The 20,086-nt window shown below is 52.0% G+C and overlaps 3 protein-coding genes across 7 annotated transcripts; 2 read left to right on the top strand and 1 right to left on the bottom strand.

Annotated features, from left to right (window-relative positions):
• Positions 1-251: 251 nt before the first annotated feature.
• Aldoa (aldolase, fructose-bisphosphate A) lies at positions 252-5,488 on the top strand. 4 transcript variants are annotated; one of them, XM_034484232.2, is made up of 9 exons: positions 252-405; positions 2,929-3,067; positions 3,159-3,370; positions 3,809-3,863; positions 3,953-4,113; positions 4,454-4,537; positions 4,624-4,798; positions 4,937-5,136; positions 5,212-5,488. In XM_034484232.2, the coding sequence occupies exons 2-9, from the start codon at positions 2,956-2,958 to the stop codon at positions 5,305-5,307; spliced, it is 1,095 nt and encodes a 364-aa protein (XP_034340123.1). In that variant the 5' UTR covers positions 252-405; positions 2,929-2,955; the 3' UTR covers positions 5,308-5,488. The 4 variants fall into 4 exon arrangements, with proteins under 4 accessions (XP_034340123.1, XP_034340132.1, XP_034340114.1 ...); XM_034484241.2 differs by lacking the exon at positions 252-405 and adding an exon at positions 541-695; XM_034484223.2 differs by lacking the exon at positions 252-405 and adding an exon at positions 1,502-1,661.
• A 2,663-nt stretch (positions 5,489-8,151) lies between these two features.
• On the top strand, positions 8,152-14,942 carry Ppp4c (protein phosphatase 4 catalytic subunit). 2 transcript variants are annotated; one of them, XM_034524727.2, is made up of 9 exons: positions 8,152-8,295; positions 8,495-8,656; positions 11,741-11,792; positions 12,371-12,421; positions 12,591-12,692; positions 13,192-13,365; positions 13,459-13,585; positions 14,253-14,442; positions 14,522-14,942. In XM_034524727.2, exons 2-9 carry the CDS (start codon positions 8,559-8,561, stop codon positions 14,649-14,651), a joined length of 924 nt encoding a protein of 307 aa, XP_034380618.1. In that variant the 5' UTR covers positions 8,152-8,295; positions 8,495-8,558; the 3' UTR covers positions 14,652-14,942. The 2 variants fall into 2 exon arrangements, with proteins under 2 accessions (XP_034380618.1, XP_034380626.1); XM_034524735.2 differs by lacking the exon at positions 8,152-8,295 and having other exon boundaries at positions 8,510-8,656; positions 11,682-11,792.
• A 308-nt stretch (positions 14,943-15,250) lies between these two features.
• Tbx6 (T-box transcription factor 6) lies at positions 15,251-20,014 on the bottom strand. Its single transcript, XM_034511793.2, has 8 exons — positions 19,066-20,014; positions 18,743-18,977; positions 17,560-17,827; positions 17,321-17,467; positions 17,172-17,242; positions 16,199-16,272; positions 15,937-16,117; positions 15,251-15,856 (listed from the first exon to the last, which is right to left on the bottom strand). The coding sequence occupies exons 1-8, from the start codon at positions 19,181-19,183 to the stop codon at positions 15,643-15,645; spliced, it is 1,308 nt and encodes a 435-aa protein (XP_034367684.1). The 5' UTR covers positions 19,184-20,014; the 3' UTR covers positions 15,251-15,642.
• Between the last annotated feature and the right edge of the window lie 72 nt (positions 20,015-20,086).

Here is a 20,086-nt window from a genome sequence, read left to right as displayed (position 1 = left end):
CCTGGTGTTCTGGCCAGTGCCCCTGCCTCTCTTCCCCTCCCTCCCCTGATAAACTATTGTATGTGAAAGTGAGGATTGCTCACCCAGGCAACAGTGTGGGAGGGCTCTTCGAACCTGGACTATCAGGATAAAGGGATGGCCAGCCACACCCTGCCTATAGACTTCTGGTTATTTTAAGAGGTGAGTATCCTGCCTGCATCTGCTCTCCTTTAAAAAAAAAAAAAAAAAAAAAAAAGTACAACCACCAGCAGGCACCAGAGTCAAGGGAGGAGGGACCAGAGGAGTCGGTGGGAGGCGACGTCTAGATGTTTTCCCTTCTTGTTCTGCCTTACAGATCCCGGACCCGAGATTGATTTCTCGACTAATTTCACTGTATTTCCAAGGAAGAGATTCCTCTAAAGACCGGTGAGTGAGGAGTGGCACCCCCTCCTCTCAAGGAAAACTAAAGCTTCCTCTCCCCCCCGCCCCCACGAAGGGATGAATGTCAGGAGCCTCAGGTTTCCCTAAATATAGGTCCCGGTCTCCGGATTCGCGGGGTGGGGAAAGGGCAGGGGTTACCGAGAAGGTCTGGGACACTGGTGCGGGGGTGTGTAGGGGAGGGGTGGAGGGTAGGAGCTGTCTTATAACCCAGCCCTGTACTGCCGGGGCTCACTCGCAGCTGACCAGGCTCTGCGGCTTCTTTCACTGCGCCACAGGTGGGCCGCTAGACGGATTGCAGGATGGGGGTTGCTGACTGGGGCCTGAGGGAACTGGGTGCTCTGAGAGTAACAGGGTGACAGAGAGCTCCAAGACGGATTTTTTATTTTGGAGAAGGAAATCAGGTTCGGGAAAGACCGGTCTGGCTTGGGCCAGTCCTCTTCGGGTCATTTCCTCAAACAGGGTGTGTTTAGCTCTCCGGTGATGACTCCCGCCACTCAGCTAGGCAAGGCCAGGCCAAGCTACGCCACTCCGTGGCGATGTGGCCGGCACACTAGTCCGGGGAGGCTTTGTCTGCGTACCATGTCAACTGCGTCACCCTCTCCCACTCCCAGTGCGTGCTCTGGCCAGGGAGGGCTCGAACTCGCCCTGCCTTTTATCCAAGCGCCTAGCCAGGCCGGCAGGCTCGGAATCTATGCGTTCTTTGCAGTGACGTCAGGCTGCAACTGCACAGGCCGGAAGCCAGGGGTCTAGGAGGAGAGGCCAGCCTGATCGTCTCACTCTGACCCCCCTCCCAACTCCTCTCCAACCCACATTCCGGCTGAGTCACGAAGCTCGCGCGCGCGCGCGCCAGGCAGGGGCTGGGGGGTTGGGGGAAGGGCCTGGTGACCTGCGGGATGTGGCTCGAGTCACGTCCTAGCGGGGCGGAGGAGGGATCGAGTTCTAGCCGCTTGTCTCCTCCCCAGCGCCGCCTCCTACCGTAGCATCTTGGGGCGGTGCCCCGCACTGTGCCCGCCTGCAATTGGACGGCTTGCGTCCCTGCAAGGAAAAAACCTGCAGAGGGCGGAGCGGCGCCTTTAAATGTCCGGGGCCCCGCCTCCTGTCCCCCCCACCCCTGCTGAATAGGCTGCGTTCTCTTGGAACGCGCCGCAGAACGAGGTTCTGGTGACCCTAGCCGCGTTCGCTCCTTAGTCCTTTCGCCTACCCACCGGCGTACCCGGCAGACCCACCCCGTCCTGTGCCAGGTGAGCGCCATTTGACACGTGCTCGGGGAAGGGTCTATGGGGTTAGGATCTTGGGCCGGTGGCGGGCAGTGCAGAGCCGTCTTCCCCACGGCCCCTCACTCCTCTCTTCTCTGCCCCCACGCTTGCCCCTAGCCCGGATTCTCCGGCCTGCGCCCTGGCGGTTCGCTGCGCCATGCAGCAGCTCCTCAGCGCGCTGAGTCATGCCGGGGGAGGAAGCAAGATGAGGTGGAAAAACAGACCCCTCTATTTTTTGCAAAAACTCCCCGCTATGCAGAGCATCAGAGTCCCATTGCCTATTTAAGAGATCTCAAAAAGCAATGGGGAGAGGGGGGCCATCAGCTCTTACACCGTCTCAGGGTTTCCGCGATGGGGTGGAGGAATTTGGTTTCCTTTCAGGGAGCCCCTGGGGAGAAGGCTAAACTCCTCAGCTGCCGCACTCTGTGGCCCATTAACACTTAAACTATCTTTCCTTATCTGTGACCTTGATTCTGAGCCTGGAACCGCTGTAGCTGTGTGAGCAGCACGTGCCTCGTACATCCTTGCCCTCCCCTTCTAACAGTATGGAGGCAAAGGTTTCCTTCTATCTGGGCTCCATAGCCCCTTTTCTGTGTTTCTGATGGCCCTGTGTTTTTCCTAATATCCTTTTCCTTGCGCTCTTACCCCCAACCATCGAGTAGAAAGAAGCCTGACCTTGGGGTGTCCTTGAAGCCTGGGCCGGCCCTGGGTGGATTAAAAGGGGCACCCCACCTCAGTCGTGAAATCTGGGTTCTCTCTTAGCTCTCGCCTTTGGGTTGCTGTGTGGCTAAGCACAGATCATTTCTTTCTTGGGCTCTTTCAAATGAGGGTATTAGGCTCTCTGCCCTATTCGTGATCCTTAAATTCTAAAATATTCCCGGTTCAATTTTGTTTCTAGGCAAGGTGACCCATGGCAACGCGCAGGCCAGATGGGTCCAGCTTCAACATGACCCGCCTGTCCCTGGCTCTGGCTTTTTCCTTTCCCCCAGTTGCCAGTGAGCAACCCCACTCTGAGCTGGGCAACACCCAGCAACAGACAGAGTTAGGAAAGGTACAGGAAGAGGCAGGTCTAGTATAGGGAAGTCGGGTGTAGGGGAGAGCTCTGGGACAGGAAGTATCCCAGGACCCTCAGGGAGTGGGGCAGGGGAGGTGGGGGCTATTGCCCTGGCCTCCAGGGAACGAGCTTTGTTACCTGGGGAGACCATAGGATGGCCCAATTAAACACTTGTCCCTGTCTGTCTTCCTCACTCAGGAAAGTGCTGCCACTACCACTGGCACCATGCCCTACCCATACCCAGCACTGACCCCGGAGCAGAAGAAGGAGCTGTCTGACATCGCTCACCGAATTGTGGCTCCGGGAAAGGGCATCCTGGCTGCAGACGAGTCCACTGGTGCGGTACAGGCAGAAGAACGGGGGAGGCGGGCCCAAGGTTGGAAGTAGCCGGCTGATCCCCTTATCTTCCCACATGACCCTCCCTTCAGGAAGCATCGCCAAGCGCCTGCAGTCCATTGGCACCGAGAACACCGAGGAGAACAGGCGCTTCTACCGCCAGCTGCTGCTGACTGCAGATGACCGTGTGAATCCCTGCATTGGGGGGGTGATCCTCTTCCACGAGACACTGTACCAGAAGGCAGATGATGGACGTCCCTTCCCCCAAGTTATCAAGTCCAAGGGTGGTGTTGTGGGCATTAAGGTAATGGGGGGGGGACCTGGGATGTAAGATTAGAGTTGGATCTGGAGAAGGATTAATAGGTAGGGAGGGGTGAATACTGGGTTAGCAGGCCTAGAGACTTAGGTATGGTTTTCTTAGTTCGGGTGTACTTGCATATAATCAGTGTTTGGGATAGAACTCAGGTCCAAGTGCTCTGTTACCAACTTAATGGCCCCCCTGGTGATTCTAAGGTGATACCACATATATGAATGAAAAACCAAAAGTCAAGAAGGAAATGACTTTCTTGGGGAGAGGTAGTGCCAGGTCCCTCTAGTCGGCTAACATTCCTTTAAAATAATACACACATCTTTCCTCGTAAACATCTTTGCAAACCATGAGAGGTTGCAGTAAGGGATGAGTTTGGGCCTGGGTAGAGGAGAAAGGGGCCGCAGAGTTGACTGCTGTCCTCCTCCCTGGCAGGTAGATAAGGGTGTGGTACCCCTGGCAGGAACCAATGGCGAGACCACTACCCAAGGTAAGAATGATCTTCCTCCTTCCCTTCTCCACCAGCTCACCAGAGTTCCAAAGTGAGTCTGCTCACAAACCTTCACTTTATTCCTTCAGGGCTGGATGGGCTGTCTGAACGCTGTGCCCAGTATAAAAAGGATGGCGCTGACTTTGCCAAGTGGCGCTGTGTGCTAAAGATTGGGGAACATACTCCCTCGGCCCTGGCCATCATGGAAAATGCCAATGTTCTGGCCCGTTACGCCAGCATCTGCCAGCAGGTGGGACTGGACTACAGACTGGCAGTGGGCCATCTGCGCACACTTGGTGCAGTTGTGGGCTACCTTTCTGTCCATCTGCCAGAATATATATCTACCTCCCCCAGAGCAACTGTTCTCAGTACCCACCATGCGTCAGGCTATTGAGTGGAGGCTACTCTGCAATACAGGGGTGGGAATAGGTGTATGGGTAAATCTGATAGGTTTGCTCATCCCCCGTAACCTGCTGAGGACTTTGAAGCCTCATTCCCTATCATCATCAACATAAGTTCATGGCTAATGGTGGTAGAGCTGTAGGTGAGGGTCCTGGTCAAGAGGCCTCACTACCTTGTCCTTCCCACAGAATGGCATTGTGCCCATTGTGGAGCCTGAAATACTCCCTGATGGGGACCATGACTTGAAGCGCTGCCAGTATGTAACTGAGAAGGTAGGTTGCCCGTCTACTTGGTCAGGGTAATGTGGCAGGCTGGGCCCCACTGAGGTAACCCCTGGTTTCCATCTTCTGTGTTCCAGGTACTGGCGGCTGTCTACAAGGCTCTGAGTGACCACCATATCTACCTGGAAGGCACATTGCTGAAGCCCAACATGGTCACCCCTGGCCATGCTTGCACCCAGAAATTTTCCAATGAGGAGATTGCCATGGCAACGGTCACAGCACTTCGTCGCACAGTGCCCCCTGCTGTCCCTGGTGAGGCCCACTCCCTCATCTTGGCCTGGTGAAGTGGATGCGCCATCACATTTGACTTTGTCCAGGGTAACTTCTCACAGCTCCTTCCTGCCCTGCATCTCTAATGAAAGCACCCTTTCCTTGTGCACTTGTTCCCAGGGGTCACTTTCCTGTCTGGAGGGCAGAGTGAGGAAGAGGCATCCATCAACCTCAACGCTATCAACAAGTGTCCCCTGCTGAAACCGTGGGCCTTGACTTTCTCCTATGGCCGAGCCCTGCAGGCTTCTGCTCTGAAGGCCTGGGGTGGGAAGAAGGAGAACCTGAAGGCAGCCCAGGAGGAGTACATCAAGCGGGCCCTGGTAAGGCATGGAAGTGTGAACAGGGCGGGGGAGGGGGTGGCACTCAGAACTTTCCTGACTCCTCTTCCCTTTTAGGCCAACAGCCTCGCCTGTCAAGGAAAGTATACCCCAAGTGGCCAGTCTGGAGCCGCAGCCAGTGAATCTCTCTTCATCTCTAACCATGCCTACTAACCAGAGCTGATCTAAGGCTGCTCCGTCAACACTCCAGGCCCCTGCCTACCCACTTGCTATTGAAGGGCCTTCAGCCTCTTTCCCATCACTCTTGCTGCCCTCGTGCGTGCGGTGTTGTCTGTGAATGCTAAATCTGCCATCCCTTCCAGTGCACTGCCAATAAACAACTATTTAAGGGGGAGTCTGTCGTTCATTCCTTGTAGGGTATAGGAGAGGGCCTGAGGAAAGAGCCTTTAGACGCCTTTTTCCCTGGGCAGTAAAAGGATAGAGGAAGGTTTTTGTTTTTGTTTTTTTTTTGGGTTGTTAATTTTTTTTAGGGCTCACAAACTTTATTGGTTCATAATAAACAGCAAAGAGCACTTTAATTAACTCACTCGGGGTGTCATGCAGACATGGAAGCCATCCTTGGAAAGCTGGAGGAAGGGTTTATTGACCAGAGCTTTGAGAAAGGCAGAGTATTGTGAGATGTTCTTCTAACCACATCTAATTGAAGGCAACTTTGAACACCTAATATTCTGCCACTACCTCCTGAGTGCTGGATTTATGGGTATAGGGTGCCATGCCCAATCTAAACCTCGCTGGGATCCAGGCAAGAACTCTGCTTCTGCATTATAGCCCCAGCTCTAGCATTCCTGACTGGGTTTCTTACCTTGCCAAGGGTGAAGTTTTCTATTACTTTAAATTTATGCAGCTGTTTCCCCATTGTAACAGGAAATATAATTAACAATACCTTTGTGTTCTTGGGAATATGGAACCTATTGGAAAATCTAGAATCCTCTCCTGCACTGACAGGTATCCACACAGCGCAGCTGCAGAACTCTCAGGCTCCAGGTTGAGAATGGAGCCTCAGGGCTGCTGCTGGTCCTTGATGGATGTTAGAATGAGCACCACACTGAGCCGTTGGCCATTTGTATTCTTGCCACCTTATACTGAGTGTGGTTGTGCCTTTAAACAATTCTGCATAAATGTTTGTATACAGTGTGTCTGATGCCCTTGGAGGCCAAGAGGAATGTATTTTTAGCAAGATAAAAAACCCTAAGGACTGAGGGCTGGGGACTATAACTCAGTGGCAGAGTCCTTGCCTGGTTTCTCATGGTTGTGAGTCCTGTGGGTTCTCTGGAAGACAACTCTGTAAACTGCTGAGTTCCCTCTCCAGCCCCACTATTCTCTCTAGTGTATAGTGCTGGAGATACTAAGTAGTAATAGGGACTCATTTGGTCTTAACCATTTCCTGTTTCCTGCCTTCTCTGTCTTTTCTGTTGTTTTCCTTCCTAAACATCTTTTTTCTTTTACACTTTTCAGTGATCTGCACAGAATTGACTTACTATGAGTATCAAAGCATAGTCTCCACTGTCTGAATATTTCCATGTATTGCCAGTAATCAACGCTAAGCTCAGGCATGGCTGAGCACTGTATATGACTCTGGTTCCTGCCCAGCACTGCAGGGAAAGATTAAATCCCTAGTGTTTGGGGAAACAAACTTCTGCTTATCACTTTTGTAGCCTTGCTTTCTGGAATTGTGTAGACCACACTGGTCTGGAACTCTGATCTGCCTGCCTCTGCTTCCCAAGTGCTGGGATGAAAGGCATGTGCTATTACTCCCTTCTAAGAGACAATCTCTTTAAAAATTTAATTTTATGTACATTGGTATTTTGGCTGAATGTATGTATGTGTAAGAGTACTGGACCCCCAGAACAGGAGTTAGAGTTGTGAGCAGCCATGTCAGTGCTGGGAATTGGACCTGGATGGTGGTCTGGAAGAGCAGTCTGTTAACCACAGAGCCATCTCTCCTCCCGCCCCCATAAGACAATCTTAAGGCACATAAAAATCGTTCAAAATTGAGAGGGGCAATAGAATGCTGAAACAGAGCATGGTGTAGAAGAAAGATTAATAACCTCTGCCTACGACAAAAGGCAAGAAAGCAGAGGGCATGCACTGAATTTGGGGAGTGTCAAGTCTTAGTTTTTGTGTTGCTTTGAGTTTCAGCAACAATAAATGAAAGGTGAAAGCCAGACTTGAAAACCGCTTTCCCTGAGTTTATATTTGAGTCTTAACTGAAAAACTTACAGCTTTCAACTGTGAGCAAGCTAGCCTCTGAACCCATGGCCACCTTCAAGGAGTATGTTCAGGCAATAGGAAGTAATGTTGGGTGTGGTTGCTTAACATCTGGGCTATTTTGAGCTATAGTGAAACCCTGTCAAAAAAACATCAACTATTTTGAAATTATGGGAGTTAAAAACAAGGTCCAAAGAGTGGGCACTTATCTTTTTTTTTTTCCAATTAGATTTAAGCCTCTGTGTTTTCTCTCATCACCATATGGGTCCTGTCGATTCAAATCTGGTCAGTCGGGCTTGGTGACAAGTTCTTTTATCAGACATGCCATCTTGGTGAATTTTGGTATTTTTTTTTCCCCCTGAGTGTTTGCTCTGTGGCTTTGACAGCCTAGAATCCACAATCCAGCCTTAGCCTCCTGAGTTCTGGGATTACAAATAGGATGTCTCACCACCCAGGTGCGGAGTTCCTCCATGGCAAGGTTTCTATGGAACCGTGGCAAGCAATGTGGACTAGGATAGGCCCATTCATTGAACAACTATTTATGCATATCTGCAATGCTTGGCCTTATTCTAAACACCGGAGAGGCAATGATGAACACGGCAGTTTTATCCGTGAGATCTGTAATAGAAGCAGGACAGAAAGCAGCCAAGGGAAAACTGTAATGTGAGATGAGAAGCCTACCGCAGCTCACGTCACCTGGCCTACAAAACTGAAGCACAGTTATACTTACCTCCAGCCCACTTCGCCCGCCCACTTCCGGCTCCTTCCCGGCGCCTTGAGAGAGGCGTGACTTGTGTATGTCACTTCCGGCGCGCGATAGAACTGGTTTCCCTTTGCTTCCGCGGCGAGGCCGGAAGTAGAAGCGGCGGTGGCGGAGGCCCAAAGCGGAGGGAAGTGGGGAGTCGGAGAGACTCAGCCGGAGTCTCAGCGGCGGTAATTGTCCGAGGCCCCTCTAGGCCACCGTCCTTAGCGCGGGCCCGCGGGGTTCGACGGGAGTTGGCGGGGTGCGGCCAGGGCAGCGGGACGCGGAGGGTCCTGGACCGCCGTGAGGGGAGGGGGGGGCGGTCCCAGAATCGAGTCCCCCCTCCCGCACGGACCCTCTGATTGGCGGGCTCGCCTTCGCTTTTCCCAGGAGACCCCTGTGCGGTCCGGAGGGGGCGGCGGCCCCGACTCTGACCCGCGCCGGGGGGTGGGCCATGGCGGAAATCAGCGACCTGGACCGGCAGATCGAGCAGCTGCGGCGCTGTGAGCTTATCAAAGAGAGCGAAGTCAAGGCCCTGTGTGCTAAGGCCAGGTGAGCCGGCAGCCCCGCAGGAGGGAGGCCAACTCCTCGCCCAGGGGTTTCGGCTGGGCTAACTCAGCTGAAAACTTAGGGCTTGCCCTATCCCGGAAGCGTCCCGAGAGCCACTTCCCACCAGGAACCCACGGGGTCGGCTGTGAGTGTGTTTCTAGTGGAGTAAGAGCGAGTGGCAGGAAGTTCTTGGAAACTCAGGGAAAACGGCTTGCCCTGCTGGGGCGAAAGAGAAAGTTTCTTGGAGGGACCGAGTTTCTGGGATAGTTCTTTAAGAATGAGGAGCTGGTTCAAGGCAAGAAAACAAAACGGGATTTGCGAAAGTCCCTCAATCCCGTCAGTCCTTAAAAGAGAAAGTGGTTTTGTGTCCAGTTTAACAAAACAAGGACTCCAGTTGTTCAAAATTACCAGCAAGGAAGGAATGGAACCTGAAGCCAGTTCTCTGAATATGGATCTTTTAGTTATGATTCTGGAAGATGGAGTCGAGCCACTTTCCTGTTAAGTTAGGATCCTAAGAAAATAAGTAAGCTAGAATAGAACGTGAGTTTCAGACTAGCTTGGCTTACTAAATTGAGACCATTTCGAAAAAGGAAGATTAAAAAACAAACAGACACCGGGCGGTGGTGGCGCACGCCTTTAATCCCAGCACTTGGGAGGCAGAGGCAGGCGGATTTCTGAGTTCGAGGCCAGCCTGGTCTACAGAGTGAGTTCCAGGACAGCCAGGGCTATACAGAGAAACCCTGTCTCAAAAAACCAAAAAACAAACAAACCCACAGCCTCAACACACTTCTAATCCCAAGCACTTGGGGGAGAAGAGCAGAGTGAGGGGTTTAGGGTCATCCTTATCTAGATCAAGGCCACCGCCTGAGACTCGGAAGCTCAGGAAAGGAGGCTAAAAAGAGTTAAGCATGATATGGATGTGGAGAGAAGTAGAGAAAGTTGTAAGTCAGGATCCCAGTTTGCGGGTGCAGTGACTGTGAGTTTGAATCTGAGCTCTGCCACTTTGTGTGGTGGTGATTTTGATGTGTCTAGGAGTCAGTAAAATGGAACAAGTTGTGTTGAGTAAAATGGTTGTGACCATTCAGTGAATCTGAGCTGGAAGTGAACTTAGCATGGTGTTTGGGTACCGTAAGCCATGAGATGGTGTCTTTATGGTGGGAGGGCAATAATGGTGTATTCAAAGAGTGAAGCTAGCTGAAGCTCTGTGGGTGGGGGTTGTTTTTTGTTTTTTTCTGAGATAGGGTTTCTCTTTGTAGACCTGCCTTGTCCTGGAACTCGCTCTGTAGACCAGGCTGGCTTTGAACTTAGAGACCCATTTGCCCCTGACTCCCAAGTGCTGGGATTAAAGATGTGCTATCACCCTTGGGTGACCAAGGTACTTCTAAGAAAAAGTAGACTTTGAAAGATACACTCTTGACCAGCTGACAGCACAGTGAGAAGGAATATTCAAGCAGGGAGTAAATATGTAGGCAGCATTGAGGCTGATTACCTGCCTCCTCTGGAAACTGTTTCAGTGTGGCTTCCACCCTGCTGAAGGACAGTAGCCTGGTCCTCACTCTCCCCACCAGTCCTGTGAAGCTAGGAGAGTATGTGTGTGTGCCTGTCTGTCTGTCCTCCCATGTAGTCCCAGCTGGCCTTGAACTCAAAGAGGTACATCTGTCTCTGTCTCTCAAGTGATGCTTTCTTTTTACAGAGTAGGAAGCCATGACTTGTAGATACCACTGATTTGATGCAGGCTACCCATTGAGGATGTGACAGCTGCTGTCCTAGTTTGCTTTCTCTTGCTAGGCTACATCCCTAGTCCTGTTTGGTTTGAGGCTTTTGTTTTGGAGACAGGATCTCACTGTCTCTTAGGCTGATCTGGAGTGTGGACTCCTTTGCTTCTATCACCATGCCGTTATGCCTGTTTCCGGTTTTGTTTATTAAACAGGAACTTTCACATCTTAGACTATCCTTGATTTTTTTTATTTTTTATTTTTTATTTTTTTTTGTTTTTTTCGAGACAGGGTTTCTCTGTGTAGCCCTGGCTGTCCTGGAACTCATTCTGTAGACCAGGCTGGCCTCAAACTCAGAAATCCGCCTGCCTCTGTCTCCCAAGTGCTGGGATTAAAGGCGTGCGCCACCACCGCCCGGCTTGAATTTTCTATATAGCCAAGCATAACCTTGATCTTTCTGCCTCTCCTACCAAGTGCTCACATTCTATGTACGTGTTCCTGGTATTGATTTGAGGTCTGTGAGAGCCGATGGTATTGCTCTGTGAAAGTTGGATTCCAGGTTCAGCAAGTTTCCAGCTTGCTCCTGCCGATATTCTAGAAGGATGTCTTTGGGGAACTCATCATAGGAATAGGGTTAGAAAAGACAGTGCTCTCTGAGCTGAGCCAGAGAAGACATTGTTAGAAGAACCCACAAACTAGCAGAAAGGAAAAGCTACAGCAGAGCCTATTCTGAATCCCTGTCACAGTGCTGCAGTGCTGCAGTCCGGTACACATGGGGCAGACACAGACAGGCAGATTTCTTGAGCTTGAGACTAGCCTGGTTTATACATCAAGTTTACACATCCAGACTAGCCGAGGATACATAATGAGGCTATGTCTCCAGAACAAATAAATAAAATTTAATGCTGACAAGGAAGGAACAGCACAATCATTTAAAGGTCTATCTGGGATCACCATGGCCTAGAGCTCACCCTTACCGTGGATAGTGTGGGGGAAGGGAGGGAGGTCAGAGCTCAGTGTTCTGAGGGAAAGGGATCTCCCTTCCAGGAATATGTGCTGTACTCAAGGAACCACAGGGAGAGTCTAGGCTGAAAATGTCACAGCCTGCTTGGAGGGGCTTAATTGGGGGAAGGTGAGTGAGAACTTGGACTCTGTTCAGTTGGCAACAAGGAGCCATGAGCAGGTGTTGAGTGTTGAGGTGTGGAGTGGCAGAGGTCAGTGCTTTTTGACCAAAATCATGGGGACAGTGCATACTTCCTCCTGTCCCATGGAGGTTCAAGGACTACCTCATGTCCTCCCTCCCTCCAAAAAAGGTCAGGAATTGGGCTGGGCTGGCCTGCCTGTGGTGACCCTGGTCTTCTCCTGTCTCCAGAGAGATCTTGGTAGAAGAGAGCAACGTGCAGAGGGTGGACTCGCCAGTCACAGTGAGTACTCTGTCCCTTGGAGCCTCTGACTTAGTCCTAAATTTATGAGAGGCTAGAACCCTCTCCCCCCGTCCCCTGCTCTCCTCAGTCTTCAGGTGAGCCTCAATACAAGAATTAGATGGTGGGCTGAACTTGAAGCTTAGTGGTCGGATGCTTTCCTGGTGTGTTTGAGACCCTGGGTTTAGCCGTATGACTATAAGAAAAGACAGGATGCTGTAGGAATTTTGATTTATCATGGGGATGTTCATGGCTAAGGCAGAAGAATTTGATTTGGTAAATGATTCTTGGCTGTGTGCTAGTAACTCTGCTGGGCATGTGGACAAACAGAGATGAAGCCAGTCTTCTGAAGCTGTGAGTCTCCCAAGAAACATACATACATCTCCTGTACCAGAGCGGGTGAGGTGATAGATGACACCAGAACAGGCTCACTTGGGGATAGAGGGTAGAACTATAGTCTTGAGATGGAGTAATACAGCCTTGGCTGGCATGGAAAGTAACAGGTATTTTGAAGGGTGGTCTCTAGGAACAAAGGGTTTATGCCTTTGTCCACTCTGACAACCCACATTCATTTTTTCCAGGTATGCGGTGACATCCATGGACAATTCTATGACCTCAAGGAGCTGTTCAGAGTGAGTTAGGGAACACTGGACCTGCAAACTGGGGGTGATTGGAAGATAGGATCATTGAGAGGCCTTAGGCTGCACGGACTTTGGGTGACAGAAGGGGCTCAGCCTCTTTGGTCTTGCAGTGGGAGGAGAGATAGTTTGGGGCCAAGCAGAGCCATATCCCTCCTCCCAGGTAGGTGGCGATGTCCCTGAGACCAACTACCTCTTCATGGGAGACTTTGTGGACCGTGGTTTCTACAGTGTTGAAACCTTCCTCCTCCTGCTGGCTCTTAAGGTGAGGACCCTTGGCCCCTGGAGCCTGAGCCTTGGCCACTGCTCGCTGCCCTCATCACCTTTCCTGTCACCTTGGAACTTTGCTGTGGCTGTGGACTGTGTGCTTGGCGGGGCTGGTCATGACTGCTGCCATGAGTGGGGCCGTCTCCTGAGCCCTTGAGAAGAGGCGGTGATGTGAGTTCTGGGAAGTAGACAGGCTGTGTGCTCAGGAAGCAGCAGAAATTGAGTAACTGGGAGAATTTATTGGTGAGGGACCACAGTAGGGTGGGGATGGGGCGCTAAGGATTGGAGCCTGAGTCTGTCTGGCAGGTGAGGAATCATTAGTCTTGTAGTGTATCTCTAGAAAAAGCCCCTAGGAGCCTGTGAGGCAGGGATGTCATGATTATGTAAGAGACTGGGCTACACAGATCATGGTTAGGGCTGAGTGAGGCTGGTAGACTCTTGGGAGGGGTTAAGTGGGAAATAGACTAGAATCAGCCATGGATTGATGCTCCCCCTAGGTTCGATATCCTGACAGAATCACTTTGATCCGGGGCAATCATGAGAGTCGCCAGATTACCCAGGTCTATGGATTCTATGATGAGTGCTTACGGAAATATGGTTCGGTGACCGTATGGCGCTACTGTACTGAGATCTTTGACTACCTCAGCCTGTCTGCCATCATTGATGGCAAGGTAGGTTGGCTATGGATCTCCTTAGGGGTGGGTGGGGCAATGGTGGGTCTCTGGGCTTCCACCTCCTTTCTCTAATATTACTTTCCCTCGTAGATTTTCTGTGTGCATGGAGGTCTTTCCCCTTCCATCCAGACCTTGGACCAGATCCGGACGATTGACCGAAAGCAAGAGGTACCCCATGATGGACCCATGTGTGACCTCCTGTGGTCTGACCCTGAAGGTAAGGGTAATACCTGAGCTGGCTTTACCTTTAGCTTGTGGAGACTGGATTTAAGCAAGTGTATGAAGGGAGAAGAATCAGGCCAGGGTAGTTTGGGAGAAGAAGGCAAGGTTGGTCCACACTGGCTTTAGCCTTTTGCTTTTCTCCTTTATGACTGGATGCTCCATAAGGAGCAGAAACCATGGATGATGGTGTGCTGAGGCCTTCTGCAGTAGGTGGGCTCCTGAGTATTCGTGGCTCAGAGGGTCTGTTCAGGATGAAATCATTGGCTCCCTGGGTGGGAAAGGTCATAGACTGTGACAGAAGCTTTGACAACCTCTTATGATGGCCCCTGAGGTTTCCATTGTATAGTATATTGTTCCCCTCTAGTTGGGCCAGAATGAAAATTTAGAGCCAGGCTTTCCGAGTACTCTCCAGTTCCATCAGTATTAGTCCAGACTGCCCCAGGTGACAGAAAATGACCTTATTGCCAGGAAAGACCTTGATCACAGTGGTACTCTGGGCATTGTTTTCTCTTTAGAGCATCTCTGCTCTGCCATTTGCTGTCCTGTCTCCCAGGATCCCCTAGGACAAGCCTCTGCTTGATGAGGAAAGGTGCACAGGTTTTTAATTCTGTGTTATAGTAGACAACCAGAGGAGCCCACACACTGTCCTTGTCCTGTCTCAGACACAACAGGCTGGGGTGTGAGCCCCCGTGGGGCAGGCTACCTGTTTGGCAGTGACGTGGTCGCCCAGTTCAACGCAGCCAATGACATTGATATGATCTGCCGTGCTCACCAGTTGGTGATGGAAGGTTACAAGTGGCACTTCAATGAGACCGTGCTTACTGTGTGGTCAGCACCTAATTACTGCTACCGGTAAGCTGGCAGGGCTGGGAGCGGGGTGAGGGTGGATATCTGGGCCAACCATTGCTAACTGTGCTTTTCTTAAATCTAGCTGTGGCAATGTGGCAGCCATCTTAGAACTGGATGAGCACCTCCAGAAAGATTTCATCATCTTTGAGGCTGCACCCCAAGAGACACGTGGCATCCCCTCCAAAAAGCCAGTGGCCGACTATTTCCTGTGACTCTTTGGCCCCAGCCCCTCTGGCCCTTGGACCACTGTGACTGCCCTCTGCCCAGTCGGAGGCTGGGTATGAGGGGCTGCCTGGCTTTGCTTGCCCCAGGGTGCGGACTTGCTCTGGAGAGGTTGGAGCCTTAGCTCCTGGCTTCCTCTCCTTCCTCCCACTTGATCCATGAAGTTTCCATTTTTGTTTTTCTTTTTTCCTTTTTCCTTTTTCTTTCTCTTTTTTTGTTTTGTTTTTAGATAAAACATTTTGAGAAAAAAAGAAAAAAATTCTAATAAAAGAAGAAAAATAGTCTTAGGGTTTCTCTCAGGTTTGATTGGGGTAGAGACGGAGGCCTGCCCTGCTTGTCCACTGGGTCCAGAGCCTTCAGGCTCCAGCTGCTAATCTTTCCCAAAGACTTCCTTAGTGTTGGTTACAATCTAGGTTCCTGGACAAGCCTTGATTCCTAAAGCAACCATTGTGAGGAAACTAATCCATCTTCTTGAAGGGGACATGCCCGGAGCAGGCTCTTTCCTATCCACAAGGGCAGCATCTGGACCTTAAAGCTGTGGCTCCCCCAGCCCCACCCAGGGCCAACACCATCAGCTCAAGTTCTGAGCACTAATGTCTTTGGAGTTTTATTAACAAAAATACTCTGATCCTGAGAACAAATTGGTGTGGCTTACACTAGTGGCGAGGTCCCCAGGAGGTGGGGGTACTTGGCTGGGGCCCCATTTGTCCAGGCAGAGTCTCCCTCCATTCGCACTGAGGTGAGAGCTGAGGGGAAGCTGGCCCCAGCTGGACTCAGAGCCGCCTTGCCTGAGCTTTGAAGCCAGAGGGGGTGGAGTGAAATCAAGGTGTGAACTAAAGGGTAGAGAGAGGCCCAAGCCAGCCATTTGGTGGGGGGGAGGGAGGGTACCACTTCAATGCGGATGCTACCAGGCTGGGGGAAGGGAGCTGGAGGATCAAGGGAAGATGGCATAGGCCTTGGCTTGGCTGACTACATCATTGCTCAGTACATTGGCTTGGATCCCATGTCCAGATAACCTCCAGGTCCTGGGTATGGTAGAGCGAAGGGGGCCCCTTGAATGAAGTGTGGGGCAAAGGATGGTACAGATGGAGCTGCCTGACAGGCAGAGCCCCCTGGTCCAGGCTGTAGGTCCAGGAATGCAGCTGAGTAGGGGGCTGGACGCCCAGGGTCTGGAGCCTCAGGGAAGCGGGGGGTCCTAGTCAGGAGAGAGGTATAAGAACAGAACTGGGCCACCCCCTCCTGGAGCACCCAGCCCTCTGCCCTTGTCCACCTTACCTGGCTGGTAGGTGACTGGGGGCCCCATGAAAAGCTGCAGGGTGCAGGAGGTAGGCCTCAGCACTGGGGCCCCCACAGGGAGGAGCTGAGGCAGAAGCTTCCCGGGGGGTTGGGGCCTGCTCTGGATCTGAGTCCCTAATGTCCCCACCCAGAGTGGAGTCACAGGGACCCCCTGGTGTATCTGAGGAGACAAAAAGCACAGGTTGGCTAGTGGGGGCTCCATGTCTCAGGTTTGGCCCCATGCCACCAGGATAGCACTCACCCCCAGTCCCACAGGCCTCTGTGGCTACTGGCTCCGGGCCCCGAAGTTTCCTCTTCACACGGGCATCCCGCTCCCTGGGGAATGAATGATGATGTGATGATGATGATGATGATGATGGCACTAATAGTACTTACAAGGTGCCAGGCACTTCACCCTCCCAGGCACTCTGTGGGCAGGTGCTGTATTATACCCATTTTACAGATAGGGAACTGAGGACCAGAGAAGCCACTAAAAAGCAGCAGAGCTGAGGTTTCTCTTAGACTTGGAACTTGTTCTTCAGTGCTTTCTTTCCTCCTTGGGTATTTAGAATCTGAGAAAGCACCTTCCAGCATCAAGGTCCAATATCTGCCCAGTTTCATGGCTGCCCCACAGCATTTCTGCACCTGACAATCTATACTTCTTCCAGGAAGGCCTCTCTGACCTGTGACATCACACACCTCCCTCATGCCCTATCATAGCTCACTCCATATTTGAGCTAGTGAACCAGTCACTGTCTTTTGGGATAGACTAGAAGCTCTCCCAGGGCTAGGTCAGCTCTCGGGTTGTACTCAGAACAGATGGCCAAGTCCTTCCTTGCTAAGCAATTATCTGACTTCCTTCACTTCGATTTGCTCATTCTTCAGCCTCACTGTAGGACACTTCTGCCACAGAGCCTTCCGCACTTGTGTTTTTCCAGACACCCACCTTCCCTTCCCCTTCCTAAAGGTCTTTGTCAATTGTCCTCGGGTGCCTTTTTTCCACTATTTCCCTCCAGCCTTGCCACCTTTTTCATGCCTTATTGCTCAGTAGAATCTTACAGGGCTCTCGTTTTTGTCTGCTCTGCCTCATATCAATTGTATGAGGACTGAGCAAGCTTAAGTATTTGTTGAACCAAAAGTGGATACATGGTTTTACTTACCATCATGTTCCTGGTAACCTGGCACAGTGCCTGGCACAGTAATTAGTAAACACTCACTGAATGAATGATGCCCACCTCTTACAGTTTCTGCCATTTTCTCGGAAACCTTTGGCAAAGGGATTGGCTGCAATCTTCAGCTGTGTGATCTGAGGACACACATCCAGGTCAAAGCCCCTGTAGCCTGAGCTACAGGCACTGCCCCTCCCTCAAGCAAGGTCACTCACCCTAGGGTTCTGGTAGGCTGTCACAGAGATGAATGTGGTCTCAGGAAATCTGAAGGAGGCCACACCCCCCCAGTGTTGGCTGCAAAGTTGGGTGGCTCTCACCAGGTGGATTCGTGGCTGGTACTTGTGCATGGAGTGCAAGATCAGCTGAGAGGGAAGAAATGAGGTGACTCCCAGCCTTCACCTTCCTCCCAGTACCGCCCTAAAACCCTATCAAGGAGTCCCAGCCCGGGCCTCACGTGGCCATGGGGGTCCAGTGTGCTGTTGGTGAGCTTAACACGATGGAAGGATACGGGCTGCCGCATCCAGTGGGCACCGGTGGCAGGAGAATCAGGGTGAATGTAGACGCGGTCAGGTAGGCGGGGCTCAGCCTTGCCACTGGGCTCCCAGTGCTGGCCCTGCCAGCGGTATCGGGCCCCATCCACTGGAACCACATCGAGAAGGAACAAATAGCGGGCCTCTGGGTCCAAGCCAGTGACTGATACACGGCAAGCAGGGAACATGCGCCTGTACAGGGGAAGGGGAGGGTAGGAGAGGCCTGGAGCTACCCACTACCACGGGTGAGCCCAGCATCATTAAAGAAACTAGCAACAGGCACCTCAATTTTGGCACAGTAAAGCCAGAGAGGTGTGATTAGGTTTTCTAACACAGAGTCTTAAGAGCTGGAAGGCTTAGTCCATTTTACAGATGGGCAAAGGGAACAGACAGGTTAAGGAATCTGACAGGCACAGCAGGTTAATCTTCTCACTTGATCCTTCACTCTCTATTCTAGTTATAGCATGGTACAAGCCTGTCTCAGAGCCCTTGCCACTTCCTGTCCAGGCTCCTGACCCCTGTCCCCTGTAACTCTATTTGCAGAGACAATGGTGACTATTTTCTTCCTGAAGCCTTAGGAGCCTCTTGCTCCCCACCTTGGTGCAGCACTGGCCCCTGTGGCTGCAAAGACTAACTTCAGAAAAAAATAGGTGCTGGCCCCTGAGGACAAGATTTATCCTGGGGTTCAGGCCTTAGAGACCTTGCCAGAGCTCACATGTTGAGCATTCACCTTCTTTGAGGGTGAGCTGGGACTTGGCCACATACTCACCCCGATCCTGGACAGATTCTCCCGACAATGGTCACTGACTGGTCCTTGATCCTTCTCATAGGCTGTCTGTTTCTGAGTTAGGCCACATGCCAAGCTACAACCCAGCCAGACTGACCTCTCTGACCCTTGATAGAACCACTCCTAAACTCAGTCACAAACTCTCCAGACTGATCCTTGAACCTAGACACAATGTAACTCCTGTTCACCCATGGTCACAGATAGTGTCAGGCCAGTTAGATTCTGCTGTCTGGGTTATACTAGCCCTGGAGAGGCCCCTAAACCTATTTCTGTCCCCAGGAATTCTATCTTTTCTAAAAGCTGACTCGCTCATCCCTCACCTGCCAGCCTTGGTGATGATCATCTCTGTCCCCACAGCGCTGAATTCCTTCCACAGTTCCTGGTTCTCCAAGCTCAGGCTGACCCCAGGAAGCGAGTGAAGGGCCTCTGGGGGTGGCGGTGCTGTCTCAGGGCCCAGAGCAGCCGGGAGAAGGGGCAAAGGAGGGGGTGCAGCCAGAGTGTGGGGAGCTGCCTCAATCCCAGAGAGGAAGCAGTCCAGTTTAGAAGTATCCAGATCTGGAGATGTGGGAAGAATGAGGATCCAGGGGAGGGCCACATATTCCCAGTTTCCTGCCCCTTACCCAGAGCCAATCCAACCGCTCACCAGGGTAGCGGTAGCCCTCTGTCAGGGCAGGTGGGAAGGTGGAGTCTGCCCCAGGCTGGGGGTGTCCCAGACGGTAGCCAGTCCCCAGGGAGGGGTACAACTCTCGTGGATGGTACATGTTGTAGTTTCTTCTGGCCTTGTGTCCCAGTTGCTAGAATCCGGGGTCTAAGGGATGCCCCCTTTATAGCTCACAGCACAGCCCCTTCCAAACCAGAGATCACAGCCCCTCCCATCCTTGGGGCCCTGGAGGTGGGTTGGAATGGAGACCCCTGGGGCCTCGAAGGGGTCCAAGAGGAGGCCGGATACCTGGGTACCCTCCCCTCTCCCTCGCGGCTTCACTAGTCCCGACCCCCTACCCCCTCATTACATAATTAACTCCTCGGCCTGATTGATCCCTAGGGCTAGGACAGGGACGCAGTTTGGCGCTTCCGGCCAGCTGGTCTCTGTTCCCACGGTGGGGGCAGACCGGCTAGGGGGCAGGGGTGGGACCTGGATCTTGGCACCGAGCCTAGGATCCCGGGTTAGACCCTAAAGCCCCAGACTTTCTGGAAGGTGACCCCTCCCTTTTCTTCACTTGGAGGACTAGTGAATGCGAGGACAAGTGCAGGGTTGGTGTCTGTGCTGATGCGCCAGACATTGGGCATCTTCAAGAGACCGCAGCAGACGACTAAAGCCTAGAGTCCTCCCTGGTTTATAGTCTAAAAAGCTTCCAAGTCTCAAAAGTTGAGGGGAGTGCACAGCCACAAATCTGTGGTATCTCGTGCAAGGAGCAAAGGCTTACGCCGAGAACACTTCAACTACATTTCCCAGTAGGCACTGCGCCAGTCTCACGCAAAGGCCACAGGCAAGCTGTGTTGGGGTCCCTGGGAATTGTAGTTCAGACAGGGTCAGCAAAGCCAGAGAATTGGTGGTCTTTCCTGAAGCTTGCCCCCTAGGCACTAACGCCAAGACAAACACAAGCAAGAAGTCGGGGGCTAGACCAGTTTGGTCTACTGTTCCTACTCCATTCCTCCTGCTGAGG

The sequence above is a fragment of the Arvicanthis niloticus genome, chromosome 1 (assembly GCF_011762505.2).
Source record: "Arvicanthis niloticus isolate mArvNil1 chromosome 1, mArvNil1.pat.X, whole genome shotgun sequence".
Taxonomy (NCBI): domain Eukaryota; kingdom Metazoa; phylum Chordata; class Mammalia; order Rodentia; family Muridae; genus Arvicanthis; species Arvicanthis niloticus.
Note: the sequence above shows the minus strand (reverse complement) of the source record. Positions and strands in the feature narration are given on the sequence as shown.